The sequence below is a fragment of the Chelonoidis abingdonii genome, chromosome 2 (genome assembly GCF_003597395.2).
Source record: "Chelonoidis abingdonii isolate Lonesome George chromosome 2, CheloAbing_2.0, whole genome shotgun sequence".
NCBI classification, from domain to species: Eukaryota; Metazoa; Chordata; order Testudines; family Testudinidae; genus Chelonoidis; species Chelonoidis abingdonii.
Window position 1 is genome coordinate 300,685,383 of NC_133770.1, and position 13,882 is coordinate 300,699,264.

General features: G+C 58.9%; 1 protein-coding gene across 2 annotated transcripts in view; it reads left to right on the forward strand.

Moving 5' to 3' along the window:
- Positions 1-377: 377 nt before the first annotated feature.
- The window catches only part of CPSF1 (cleavage and polyadenylation specific factor 1), a 46,461-nt gene continuing 32,956 nt past the window's right edge, over positions 378-13,882 (forward strand). The window contains exons 1-9 of one of the 2 annotated variants that reach the window (XM_032776840.2): positions 378-769; positions 4,943-4,970; positions 6,684-6,817; positions 7,368-7,448; positions 8,222-8,373; positions 9,210-9,356; positions 10,016-10,155; positions 11,569-11,679; positions 13,332-13,425. In XM_032776840.2, the coding sequence (XP_032632731.1) occupies positions 626-769; positions 4,943-4,970; positions 6,684-6,817; positions 7,368-7,448; positions 8,222-8,373; positions 9,210-9,356; positions 10,016-10,155; positions 11,569-11,679; positions 13,332-13,425 (1,031 nt within the window). In that variant the 5' untranslated portion in view covers positions 378-625. Of the gene's footprint in view, positions 770-4,942; positions 4,971-6,674; positions 6,818-7,367; positions 7,449-8,221; positions 8,374-9,209; positions 9,357-10,015; positions 10,156-11,568; positions 11,680-13,331; positions 13,426-13,882 lie in introns of both variants that reach the window. The other variant, XM_032776839.2, reaches the window with a different exon arrangement.

The following is a 13,882-nucleotide window of genomic DNA, read 5'->3' on the forward strand; positions in this document are numbered from 1 at the left end:
GAGGGGGGAGCCAGGGATGGGGAGGGGTCTCGGGCTCCCTTGCTCTATTGTTCACAGCTAGAGCCGCTGGGATCTGCTGTGACTCGGGGGGAGCATGAGTTGCCAGCCAGTATTGCCCGCCCCCCGCGTCCTGGGGCCCAGGGAAGGCGTGTGGGGCTGTGTCCTGGGGCTGGGCCCTGCAGCCAGGGGTTAACAGCCCCCCTCGTTCTGCCCCCAGCATCAGGCTCTGATTGGGGCTGGGAGATTCCTTGGCTAAGGTGGTGAGGAGGTTTTCGTTCTAAACAGGACTCGAATCTCGCTTAAGGACGTTGGCCGTGTAACGTCTTCAACCCGAGAGCCAGTGACTCCCCCAGAGGAGCAGGGTGAAGATGTTCCCTGGGGGAAACATTTACCTCGTGGTTGGCAGGAGGCTCAGGCTGCCGAGGCAGGGCCTGTCTTATGGCCAAGGATCTGGTGTGCCCAGGGGAGAAGGATTGGTCTCTGGGATGTCTCACCATCTTGCAGGGCCAGGGACAGCAGTGGTCTCTCTGGGAACCCTAGGCTTATCGGTGGGTCTCACAGCTGATTTGTCTTTCTCTTTTCTTTGTGTCCCTGGGCAGGTTGATGGCCTTGACATTCCCCAGGGATGTATGCAGTGTACAGACAAGCCCACCCCCCAACGGGGGTGGAGTTCTCCATGTACTGCAACTTCTTCTCCAACGCGGAGCGCAACCTGGTAGTGGCAGGAACATCTCAGCTCTATGTGTACAGGCTCAACCATGACTCAGAGGTACCTTGTCCTCTCGCCAAACCATCCAGCAATCCCACCCAGCCCTCTGTGTCTTTCTGTGCTGCAGCTGTTTCTACAGATCCTATCTATGTGCGTCTACAGGTTACCTGTGATACCTGGAACAGGACTCAGTGACTCGAGGTCCCTTACAGTCCTGTGTTCCTAACTCAAATCCAATTTGTGTTTTAATCAAATTAAAGTATTATATTTTTAGACCCCTGGGTCCTCAGAACAAATTCTTCTCTGAGTGGAGGTGCAAACCCATAAAAACTTTGGACACCTTCCAGGAAATTTCATTCATAAATTACAAAGGAAAGAGGAAATCTGGAACTGTGTTTTGTAGATTATTATTTTTGTTTATTACTTGTATTTCCATAGTGCCTAGGAGCCTTAGTCATGGACCAGGATCCCCCTGTGCTAGGGGCTGTACAAACAACAGAAATGCAGCTCCTGTCTCAGTAAGCGTCCTATCTAAGGCCTTGGGTACACTGGTGCTTTACAGCGCTGCAACTTTCTTGCTCGGGGTGTGAAAAAAACACCCCCCTGAGCGCTGCAAGATACAGCGCTGTAAAGCGTCAGTGTAAACAGTGCTGCAGCGCTGCTGCAAGCTACACCTGATGAGGAGTTGGTTTACATGCAGCACTGGGAGAGTTCTCTCCCAGCGCTGGCGCTGCGACCACACTTGCACTCTTTGAAGTTTCATGTGTAGCCATAGCCTAAGTATAAGGCAAGATACAACAAACAAGCGGGAGAGTACAAGGAAGCACTGAGACAGTATTGTTGAGCATGGTAGGCTGTGGTCTCAGCCCATCAGCAGCCTAACTGTTAAGATTTTTGTAGGCCTCATGGCAAACAAGACTTTTGGGGAGGGTTTTGAAGGAGGGTGCTGAGGCAGTGTTGTGGATGTTTACAGCAAGCGCCTCCCAAGTGTGAAGTGCAGCAGGGCAGAAAACACAAAAGAGCTTGTTTGAAAATTACTCCTGAGGGAATTCTGCACCAAAAACATTAAAATTCTGTGCATAATATTTTAAAATTCTGCATATTTTATTTGTCAATATATGTGGAGGCTCCCGCATGGCAGTGGGGAGCACAGGCTGCTAGCTGCAATGCGATGGGAAATTCCCCTGCAGTGCCCCCCACCTGACACAGATATGGCAATGGGGCTGCACCTGACCCTGTTATAGTGCAAGGGCCAGACCTGCCCCAGAAACACCCTGGGGCCCTGCCCCTCCTATTCCTGAGGGCATTCTGTGCCAAAAATATAAAAATTCTGCACACAATATTTTAAAATTCTGCAAATTATATTTATCAAATAAATGTGGAGGCTCCAACAGAGCACTGGGGAGCACAGGCCACTTTCTGTATAGAGGTGGGAGATCACTGTGCAGTTCCCCCGGGACATGGACTCAGCAGTGAGGCTGCACTCAACCCTGACACAGCGCAAGGACCAGGCCTGCCCGAGAAACACTCAGGGATGTGCCCCTCTGTGGCAAGTACGCCAGGTGTGGGCAGGCAGGCTCAACAAGGCAGGACCCTAGTGTGGGGGGATCCAGGTGTGGGTTGAGATGGTTCTGTGTGGGGCAATTTGGGTGCGGATAGCTCAGTGGGGGAGGCAGGTGTGGGGGGATCTGGATGCACAAGGGCTTGTTGGTGGGGTGGGGTTCCTGGGTGCAATGGTAATGGGACTGTGCAGCAGGGGGGCTGGGTGTGGGAGGAATAGAGCTTGGCTGGAGGGTATGGGGGGCTCAGTGGAGGGTCCAGATGCAACTGAGTGGGGCTCAGTGGGGCGGGGATCTGGGTGTGGGTGGTTTGTCAGGGTGATCCAGGTGCAGGGGGAGTGGGGCTCATCGGGTGAGGAGAGGTCTGAGTGTGGGGGTATGAAGCTCGGCGGGAGGGTCTGGGTAGGAGGGGGTCTGGATGCACAACGGATGGGGAGCAGCTCCCTGCACAGGGATCCCACCCCTTGCAGCTGAGGAGTGATGGGTGCAGGAAGTGGGGGAGGGAAGTTTGTAGAGCTTCCTTCAGCCAGGGGAGAAATCGGGGGGGTGGGTCTGATCCAGCCCCGGAAGCCGTGCAGGGGAAGAGGAAGTCCCATCCTCTCCAGTCCAGCTGAGACTAGCAGCTAAGCCCGGCACAGGGTAGCAGCCAGCAGCTGGGTCTTCCCCAGTCCTGCCTCCTGCCTCACAGTGCTTTACCTCTCTGCTGGTTGCCCTGGGACCCCAAAACATACTGCTGGGGAGGGTCACATGACCGTTCTTGTAGCTTCTCTTTGCTTCCCTGTCAGTCATTTTTCTGCAGGGAAGCAAAGAAATCTGGAGGGGAGTCATAAATTCTGCGCACATGCAGTGGTGCAGAATTCCCCCAGGAGTACCCTCCACACCAGGTGCACCAAGATAGCAAACAAGAGGGACAGAGTCTCGTACGCACATCCAGCTTTGGCCCCCAATCTACGTATGGGGCACACAGGCTCAGCCCAGCAGGTTCCAAGTGTCGAGAGGCTTGGTGTGGGGTGAGGGGATTCTGTGCGGGGCAATCTGGGTGCGGGTGGCTTGGTCGGGGGTCTAGATGTGTGGGAGATTTGGATGCACAGGGTCTGCTCAGGGAGTTCCAGGTGAAAGGGGAATAGGACTCTGCATGGGGATCCAGGTGAAGGTGGATGGGGGTCTGGGTCTGTGTGTGGGGGCTTGTTGGGGTGGGGTTTTGAGAGTGGGGGACTCAGTGGGGGATGGTCTGGGTGCAGGAATGGGGAACCACATGCAGAGGGGAGGGGCTCGGCACAGGTCTGGATGTAGAAGGGGTGGTGCTTGGAGAGGTGTGGTGGGGGTACAGGGAGTGGGGCTCAGTGGGGCGTACTCTGGGTGCAGGGGAACTCCAGATGCAGGGGGTGAGGCTCAGTGGGGTGGAGCTTGGAGGGGGGGAGCGTTCTAGATGTGGGCAGGGTGAGGCTCGGCAGGGGTTCTGGGTATGGGGGTTCTGGATACATAGGGGTTGGACAAACGGGGGAGCAGCTCCCTGTACAATGAGCCCTCCCCTGCGACTGAGGAGCAATGTGGGCAGGAAGTAGGCGGGGAGGTGCAGAGCTTCCTGCAGCTGGGGGAGGTTTCTGGGAGTGGATTGGCCCCGGCTGCTCTTTGCAGGGGAAGAGAGAGTCTTGTCCTTCCCAACCCAGCTGGGACTGGCAGTTGAGCCTGGTGCGGGGTATCCCAGCCCCTCAGTGATTCCCTCTCTGCTTTCTGCTCTGGGCAACCAGGCTGCTGGGGAGGAGCGTGTGACCGCTCTTGTGGTTTCCCCATCAGAAAGGCATTTTTCTGCAGGGAAGCGAAGAAATCTGTGGGGGACATGAATTCTGTGCATGCTCAGTAGTGCAAAATTCCCCTCAACAGTGAGAGATCTGGCCCATTCAAAGTGACAGGCTAAGATATGAGTGGAGCAAGGCCAGAGAGAAGGAGGTTGTGGTAATCAAGATACAAGCTGATGAGAGCCCACACAAGTGTTTTAGCTGCGTGGATGGATAGGGAAGGCAGATCTTAGAGAGAGAATCTGTGGGACTTAGAGACTAAATGGAGAACCTAGAGAGGTGCTTGTGTTTGGCTGAGCTCGGTTAGCCTGGGTTACTAGAGCACTTATCACTTCTTATTTTCAAAGGGGTTTAGATGTAGGGGGGATAGGGATAGCTCAGTGGTTTGAGCATTGGCCTGCTAAACCTAGGGTTGTGAGTTCAATCCTTGAGGGGGCCACTTAGTGATCTGGGGCAAAAATCTGTTTGGGGCTTGGTCCTACTTTGAGCAGGGAGTTGGACTAGATACCTCCTGAGGTCTTTTCCAACCCTGAGATTCTATGTGCCTGAGGGCTGGGGCTTGTGGGTCAGGCTTGAGAGGCCTGGGCAGAGCCTGGGGCTGGGAGGGAAGCCCAGGAATAACAGGGGGATCTGCAGGCCAAGACTGAGGGGCAGCGGCAGAGCTGGGGGTGGGAGCTTCTATGTTCCTTGCCTGCTCTGGCGCTGCCCCTCTGAGTAAGACCAGAGCCCCTTGGCCTCAGGAGCACTCATGTCATTCTGTCATTGAAGTGAGAGATACCTTTGCCACTTGCCCCTGAGGAGAGCAGCAGCTGGGCTCACTGGACCAGGCTGTCTGAGTGCAGCTACTGATGCAGCTCTTTCTCCTTTTTTTTCAGCCCTCCACTAAAGGAGACAGGAACACAGGTACGTGGGACCGGGGCCAGTCTGGGCTCTGCTGCAGCTCCTGGGATCGCCCCGGGGTGGGGTTGGAATGTGTGGGGGGAGAGCAGGGAGGGGGTGGAACCCAGGACAGCCTCCATTTCAAGCTGGTGGAAGTAGAATCCAAGCTGCACTTGGTGTGAGTCTGGAAGGTCTTTGGGTCACAGCTGCTGTGGAAATGCTGGTGCCTCCAGGGTTTTCTCTGGCACTGACTCAGTAGCAGTGCCCCCTTCCATGCATTAGGGGCTGGCACTTGCCCTCCCCTACGTGAGCTGCAGCTGGACTCTGAGCGCTGGGAAATCTCCATGGGCAGCATCTCCTTGGGGCCTTCTTTCCGAAACCTCCTGTCAGCCACTTACATGCTAGCTGTCACTGACTCACAGGTCGTGCCCACTCATGGCACCGTGCGGCGGGCCCCTTTCAGTGCAACAGCCCTTCTTGGGGGGCCACTCTCTCTCTGGGTCAGGCCCTCCACCTCCTGGAGCCACACCTCTCTGAGCCTTAGCACATCTGTTTCTCACCGTGGGCACCCTCAGGGAGTCCCCTCGCTCTGGACCCCCTGGGCCTCCTCACCCCCGAAGGGGTTGATGCCCCCGCCCTGTTCTCTTGCCCGGAGTGACTCTCAGCCAGCGTAAAACAGGAGGGTTTCTTGAGAGTTGAACACAGCACAGGAAACTCTCCGGGCCTCAGGCCTGGCCTCCCTCAGCCCAGCACATCCCAGTCCCCCTATAGCCAGGTGGGCTCTGCCTGCTCCCCATCTCCAGCCCCGAGCCCCTCTGCTTCCCAGCTGGTCCTCCAATATCCCCAGCCCCATGTGCTGCCTCTGTTCATTATCTTCTCTCCAGGTAAACAGAGTCATAAACAGGAAGGCCTGGGGCTCCTCTCCTCTCAGCCTCCTCTGGCCAGAACGGGCTGTGACTCCTGAGCTGGGCCTCCGGGTCACCAGTTGCTGGGGTCTCCATCCTCCAGGCCATTGACCGGGGTCCCAAGTTCCCTCTCCGGTCCTGTATACCAAGAAACTCCCTCTCCCCTCACGTCGTTCAACCAGTAACACTGGGAACACTGGCTCCCACTCCCTCTGCATGCAACCCACTGGAAAACACAGAAAACCCAAGAAAACTCCCCACTTCGTCACACTGGCGTCGGTCACTATTTCCCTATCCGCTAACCTCTCCACTGGGGCAGGCCTTGGAACGGGAGTCCCCAGGAATAAGAAATGCGAGTCGTGCAATTCTGCAGCTCCGGGCTCTCTGCCCTGGGCCTGTCTCTTGGTGCTGACAGACCGGAGGGGGCTGAGAGAGGCAGATGGAGTGACCAGCGGCTGGCAAGAAGAGAGAGAGTGTGAAATCTGGCTGACTTGGCTAACATGTGGGTGGGGGGTGAGGGGAGCGATCCCCGGGGAGGGAGAGAAGTTCTGAGTGGGGGACATGGAGTAATTCCCAGCACTGCAGCAGTCTCTGGGGAAAGGCCGTGGCCCAGCAAGGTGGTCGCACTGGGGCTGGAAGGAGGGCTCATGAGTGAATTGAGGGGATGGTGCGGCGTGACTGTCTGGGGGTGCTTCGTGCCGGTGAGGTGTGTGAGGCCACTGACACCTCTCCGCAGGGCAGGGGTGGAAGTGGGTCAGGCGGAGCCCAGGGGCAGGGCCCAGCCCCAGAGCTTCGGCCTCTCACTCACCCTGTGTCTTGCTAGCCCATGCAGAGGGCAAAGGCCACAAGGAGAAGCTGGAGCTGGTGGCCTCCTTCTCTTTCTTTGGGAATGTCATGTCCATGGCCAGCGTGCAGCTGGCGGGAGCCAAGAGGGACGCTCTGCTGCTCAGCTTCAAGGATGCCAAGGTAACTTTTGGAGCGGTGAGTGGAGGGGGAGGCAGGCTCCTACAATGGATCAGCAGCTTCATGCACCCCTCCCCCCCCCGCCCAGTGGTGGGAGGGGTTAGATTCAGCCCCAGTTCAGAGGCCTGGGACTGGAGTAGCTGGGGGCTGCAGGTCTGGAGTGAGGGGCAGTGGTGGATCAGGCCTGGGATGAGGGGCAGAGGCATGGGGAGTAGCTTGGTGAGCTTTAGGACGGTGCTGGGTAGTGTCTTGGGTGCTGTTCTTTAGTACCTCCATACCTAGGCAGTGTCCCATGGGGAGCTGTGCCATGGGGGTTGGGGGCATCTTTCAGCCAGAGCATGTCACCAAGGGGCTGGCTGAACTCAGCGGGCCCTGTCCTGTGCTGTGTGCAGGATAGCCGTGGCACTCCTCCCAGGAGCTGGCTGCATTTCAGGGCTGGGCGAAGTGCCCCCTGCAGGCCTCTGAAATCCATGGAGATGCCGTATACGTGGATGGTGCCTACCTGAACCGAGGGGCACTGTCTCTTTACCCACTTTCTCCTCCTTCTCCGTAGCTCTCGGTGGTGGAATACGACCCTGGCACCCATGACCTGAAGACCCTCTCCCTCCATTACTTTGAGGAGCCTGAGCTAAAGGTCGGTCCTTGCGTGCTGGCCGTGGGGGTCAGCACCTTCCTGTTCCTGCTGCAGCCCAGAGGCAGCTTTGGGGGTTGTTCTGGTGGCAATCACTAGCCCTGCCCACTCGTGCTGTGAGCTCTGTGCTCCTTCCTGTTCCGACAGCCCTGCCAGAGGGATGGGTGTGAAAAATGGCCAGGAAAGGGCCCAGTCCAGGTGTTTGGGCAGGTGGCTGATCCGTGGGGCCGGCTGTTCTCCTTAGCCCCCTCGTAGCTGAAGGCTGCTGTGTGTCAGTCTCGGTGCTGGGGTGTCTGAAAGGAGGAGGCTGAGCTGTGCTGAGGATAATGGGGCGAGCGCCTCTGGGCCTAACCTCACAGGAGACGTGGGAGATGGCCCAGCTCCAGTAGGAGGGGCAGGTCCCCTCCCCCAGCACGGCTCTGTCATTATGGCCACTGATGATCCAGTCTGAGTCTGAGCCACCACTGTGGCCTGAGACCCTCTGCCATGCATCTGAATGGAGCCAGCCTGCTTTCTCCAGTCTGAGACCACTGCTTGGGCTTCCCAGAGCTAGAGGGGGAGTGAGGAGCGAGATCCAGGAGCTCAGTGCCCCGGGTCCCAGCGAGTGCCAGGGCAGGCCTGTGCTTTCTGGCTGGGTTGCCTGAAGGAGACCTGCCGTTCAAGGAGGCTGTGGGGGCTGGTGAAGCTCCATTGCAGGCTGCCCTGGGTTGGCATGTTTCCTTCTGGGCCCTGGCGAGGCTGGGGTGGCTCATTCTCTGTGCTGTGTGTGCTCTCAGGATGGCTTTGTGCAGAACGTTCACATCCCCAAGGTGCGGGTGGAACCGGACGGGCGCTGTGCGGTCATGCTGATCTACGGCACGCGCCTGGTGGTGCTGCCTTTCCGGAGAGAGACCCTGACGGACGAGCACGAGGGGGTCATGGGAGAGGGGTAAGGCCCCAGAGCTAGCCCTTGCAGAACTCCCCCTGCACTGGTGGGCACAGGGTGAGAGCCCCTTGTCCCATTCCAAAGCTGGCAGCGTTCCCAGCTCCCTGCTGGCTCACGGGATCCCCTCATTCCGCTCGCCATCTGGCTTCCCTGCACTTGAGCTCTGCGACAGCCCGCTCCCAGCTCTCACCCGCAGGGCGCCTCGGGGTGAAGTTGGTCACCAGAGTCATGTGTTTGGGGGTGGAAAAGACAAGAGGGCGATGGGATCTGAAAGTCCAGGATCTCCCCCTGGAGGGAGGGGGGCTGCACTTTGGCTGCATTCCCAGCACTGGCTGGGCCAGGAAATGTACCAGAACCAGTGTGAGAATAAGCAGGGAATCCTGGGGTTTGGTGGGGGCGGGACGCTGCTGCATGAACTGAGCCAGCCATCTCCTGTAGGGTGCAGATGCCCAGCAGCGGATATGCCTGGGGGCCATGTTGGCAGTGCCGGGGGTCCAGTGCGTGTATAAAGAGCCCATTACCTGCGGGCTGCAGATGTCGGCGTGCAGTGCTCCGTCTGGAGCGGCGCTGCCATGCCTCTCTGATCAAGGAGCTGCAACCTGTGTTCCTCACAGGCCTCACTCCCCCTCAGAGAGGGGGAGGTCACACTCCAGCCACCAGGTCGCAGGCCCCATCTGAGGGAGTGTGGCCAAGCCTGGGGTGCCCTCCTGGGAGCTGCCTGGAGGCTGTGAGGAAGGTGCCGTGGGGTTGGCTGGGCCAGAGGGGGGCCGCCTGCTAGGCTCGGCCTCCCAGACTCTGTGTGTGACGGTGTTTTCCCTCCTCTCCCCCCGCCATTGCAGCCAGAAATCAAGTTTCCTGCCCAGCTATATCATTGATGTGCGGGAGCTGGATGAGAAGCTGCTCAACATCATCGACATGCAGTTCCTGTATGGCTACTATGAGCCCACCCTGCTCATCCTGTTCGAGCCCAACCAGACCTGGCCGGGGTACGTCCCTCCCACCCCCCTGGGTTGCAGCCAGCTTGGAGTTCCGGCCAGCCTACTGCGGGCACCATGCAAGGCTGGGCCTGCTCTGTGCTGAATGAAGGTGCTGGAGGGCGACTCGGCAGGGGGTGCTTTGTTCTGAGCTGGTGCTGCGGGGGGCGCGGTGCTGCTTCTTGGTGTGTGTGTGAGGGGGGAACGATTTCTGTTTGCAGGTGGCTCCGGGCTGCCAGGGGTGGCTGGTGGAGCTGGAGTGTGGGCCAGTCCCAGTGAGTGCCGCGGCACAGCTTGCGGTCCAGCACAGACCTGCAGCGCTGGGGTACCCCTCTTGGGAGGAGGGGCAGCGTGGAGGGGCTGGGGTGGTGGCACAAACCTCGTGGGACCCAGCAGGGGAGGCAGCTCTGCAGAGGTGAGTTGAGCCGCAGCAGAGACATACAGTCACTAGGAAAACGGAGGATGTGGGGGCTGGTGGGGAGCACATGACCAGTGATACTGAAGAACAGGGCAGCCAGCTTTCTAGGGGAGACCCCACCCCAACCATTCTCTCCTTCCACCCACTTCCCCTGGCATCTGTCCCTGCTGCGACTTGTCCCGCTCCGGGCTCCCTGAGCAGGCCTGCGGGTGGAGTGTATGCGAGCTGCTGTCTCTCCTTCCCCTTGGTGCAGGCGGGTGGCTGTGCGCCAGGACACATGCAGCATCGTGGCCATCTCTCTGAACATCATGCAGAAGGTCCATCCGGTCATCTGGTCCCTCAGCAACCTGCCTTTCGACTGCACGCAGGCCCTGGCTGTGCCCAAGCCAATAGGTGAGGCGAGCGTCTGCTTCCCACGTGTGGGGTGTGACCTGGTGGCTAGAGCGTGAGACTAGCCTGACTCATGGGCTCGGGCCCCTCTCCGCTGCTGAATCTTTGTGGCCTTGGCCAAGTCGCTCAGCCTCTTTGAGACTCTGTAAGGCGAGTCCGCTGGTTGCCTACCCTGGGGCTTGGAGGGTGGTATGGGGCTTTGCCTGGGGCACGTCGGGTGGCGAGTAAGTGCAGGATCGTAGCATTATTCTCACCTCGCATATTGGGCCAGCTCAGAGTCTGCCTGACACTCACCATCCATACGGACAGAATGGCACCTGCTGTGTGGGGCACTTGCTCCCCTGGAGCGCGATATGGGGGGGCTGAGGGTGGAGCTAAAGGAGCCTCATTTCCTCCCAGCTTCCTCTCTGACCATCTGCCGTCCCTGGAGCTCAGACGTGAGCCTGTGTCACCAGCCCCCTCAGGGTTGGTGCAGAGAGACCCCTCGGTTCTGAGAGGAAGGAGTCAGACCCAGCCCGTTCCCCAGTAACTGGTGCCGTGAGCTCTGTGACTCCTTCCTTGCCCAGCCCCAGGGGAAGGGTTTAAAGCAGGGCAAGGATCTAATTTACCCACCGCTGGAACCCACTCTGGTTTGGCCAAGTGGGAGGGTGCCTGGGGGTGCCTCATGCAGGATCCTATTAGCGAGAGCTCTGGGGCTGTCCCCTGCGCAGTGTCCTTCCCTGGCTCTGCATGGGTCCTAGGGGAGCTGGTCCGCTCACGCTGGGGAGCATGAGCCCGAGTCCCGACAAGCCTGCTCTGAAGAATGGACTGAACTGCAGGTTTAGTGAGGGGTCCGGAGCCCTTTGCCTCCAGCTCACTGCACCCAGGCTGGGCCAGAGAGCGGTGTGGGGCCGTGTGTGCAGTGAGTCCCTGGATGTTAGATGGGTTGGGATCTGAGTTACTGCAGAGAATTCTTTCCTGGGTGTCTGGCTGGTGAGTCTTGCCCACATGCTCAGGATTTAGCTGATCGCCATATTTGGAGTCGAGAAGGAATTTTCCTCCGGGGCAGATTGGCAGAGGCCCTGGAGGTTTTTCGCCTTCCTCTGCAGCATGGGGCACGGGTCACTTGCTGGAGGATTCTCTGCAGCTTGAGGTCTTCAAACCACGATATGAGGACTTCAATAACTCAGACATAGATTAGGGGTTTGTTACAGGAGTGGGTGGGTGAGATTCTGTGGCTTGGGTTGTGCAGGAGGTCAGATTAGATGATCATAATGGTCCCTTCTGACCTTAAAGTCTATGAGTCTCATGCCAGCCGCCGACCCCGCAAACTTCCCTCCAGTCAGCACTCACATGTGGCTAGCATGGAGGAGCTGCCCTGCCCTGCCCTGGTGTTCACACCTCTGACGCTTACAGCTGGGCTCTTTCTCTCTCCAGGAGGCGTGGTGATCTTCGCGGTTAATTCTCTGCTGTATCTGAACCAGAGTGTCCCGCCATACGGAGTGTCCCTCAACAGCCTGACCACTGGGACCACGGTGTTCCCCCTGCGTAAGCTGGCGTGTCTTTCCTCCTCTTCGCAGCTCTCTGGGCTGCTGCCCAGCAGGGGGTCGCTCCCTCTGTCCTGGGCCCGTCAGTGTGGGATGGGCAGGTCTGTGGGAAGAGCTCAGGGGGCTGATGGGCACCTGTCACGGAGTGTGGGGGAGTCTGGCCCTGCACCCCTCTTCCTGGGACTCACAGTGACTCCCAGCCAGCCAATAAAACAGACGGTTTATTGGACAACAGGAACGCAGGTTACAGCAGAGCTTGTAGGCTCAGCCAGGACCCCTCAATCGAGTCCTTTTGGGGGTTCAGGAAGCTTAGATCCCAGCTTAGGATTCCCTGAATTCCAACCACCCAGCCCAAAACCGAAACTAAACTTCCTTCCCTCCAGCTGGCCCCTTCCTTTGTCCCGCTTCCCGGGCAAAGGTGCTGACTCCCTCCCCCCTTACCTGGCTCAGGTTACAGGCTTAAATCCTGTCCCTCACCTAAAGACATCCCCTGCTCTCCCATTCCCCACGTAGACAGCCCCTACTCCATCACAGCACCAAGGTGGGGAGCTTGGCTGGGTGATCTTGGCTTGAGTGGGAGATGCCAACTGGCGAAGCAATGGCAGTGATGCTGTTGAGGGCTTGTTACTGACCCTGGCCTGGTTGGGAGCCAGGGTCTGAGCAATCGATGGCCACAGCGCGTGTAGCCTGAAGAACAACCGTCCCTGGCCGTTCTGGGCATGGGAAGTTTGCTGCCAACAGCCTGTGAGGGGGCCTAGCTGTGGGGAGAGAGGGTGGTGCTATAGTTTGGTGCATGTGAGATGAGCGAGGGCTCAGGCCAGCTCCTGCCAGCAGGAGCCTGCATCCCAGCTGGCACCTGCATTGTCATCAGACGGGCCAGGCCTGAATGGTGACTCCACTGCCAGTTCTCCAGTGGCCCGTCCGGGTCCGGCTTGAGGCCTATGGGCAGCGGGGTGGGGGAAGATGTCCTGTTCCCTGAGTTCTCTGCTCCGAGACCTTTCACTGGAACTGAATTCCTGCCCACTGTCTGCAGCCGGGTGCCGCACCCTCCTGCCTGACAGGTCCCTGCAGAGTGCTGCTTTTCCTGGCATGTCTGCACCAGGCTTCCCTGGGAAAGGGCCACGTTGGTCCAGTAGCTGTCAGGCTCAAGACGACTTAGCTCTGGTTGTGGGGCTGGGGGTGTGAACCTCCTCTCAGAACTCGGGGTCTGCTCCAATTGGAGGACCTGTTGTGGTGCCAGATGTGCTTTGTGGGTGATCGTTAGTCTGCAAGGGACCGGGGGGCTAGAGGGGACTTGCTCAGCAGGGGGGACTGCGGCAGTGCTGTGGGTTTCTAACACATCCATAGGTGTGCTCCTTTGCCCTCTGATAGACCATTGCATCAGCGTGTGCCACGGGGGGGGGCTGGGCCCCCTGCATTCATGGTGCCAGGGGCATGGGAGGGGCAGTGTTCAGAGCAGGGGGCTGCAGTGCAGGCGCAGCCTATAGGGTGGAGCAGGGCTTGGAGTGGTGCATGCTGGGACGTGTAGTCTGTGTGGGCCGTGCTTGCGGGTTAGCTGCCTTGGGGGTTGTGGTGCCGTGGCCGGCCGAGCTGCGTCATGGGGCACCGTCGTGTCTCTGCACTGGCGCTGAGCAGGGCCCTCTCTCTCTGCAGGCATTCAGGATGGAGTGAAGATCACGCTGGACTGTGCGCAGGCGGCATTCATCTCCTATGACAAGATGGTGATCTCGCTGAAAGGAGGGGAGATGTAAGGCCCCAGTGGCGGCTCCGGGAGCTTGGCCCGGCTCTCCGGTCCTTGCCTTCAGTAGCTGGGCCTGTCCCAGGGAGGTGGGGGCTTTGAGCTGCTGCTGTTCCCTCTAGCTCCTAGTTGGGGGGTGGGGGACGGACGGATTCTAAATAGCCAGGCTTTAAAAGGAGCCTGCCCTCTCTTGCTGGCGGGACATCCCCGTCCAGCAGCTGCAGGTTCGTAGGAGCTGTGGGGGGGTACCAGGGTCTAGGGCTAGAGTGGAAGCCTGGGAGGCCGGACTCCTGGGTCTGTTCATTTCTCAGTCCCTGCCCTGCGTGAGCGTGAGGCAGGGATAGTGGCAGTGGCCCACTGCGTCGCAGGTGCTGCTGGGTGGCGAACCTGTGCACGGTGAGGCCAGCCCCTGAGAGGGAAGGGATGGACGAAGGGCCACGGATGGGCTCCAGGAGACCCCAGGGGG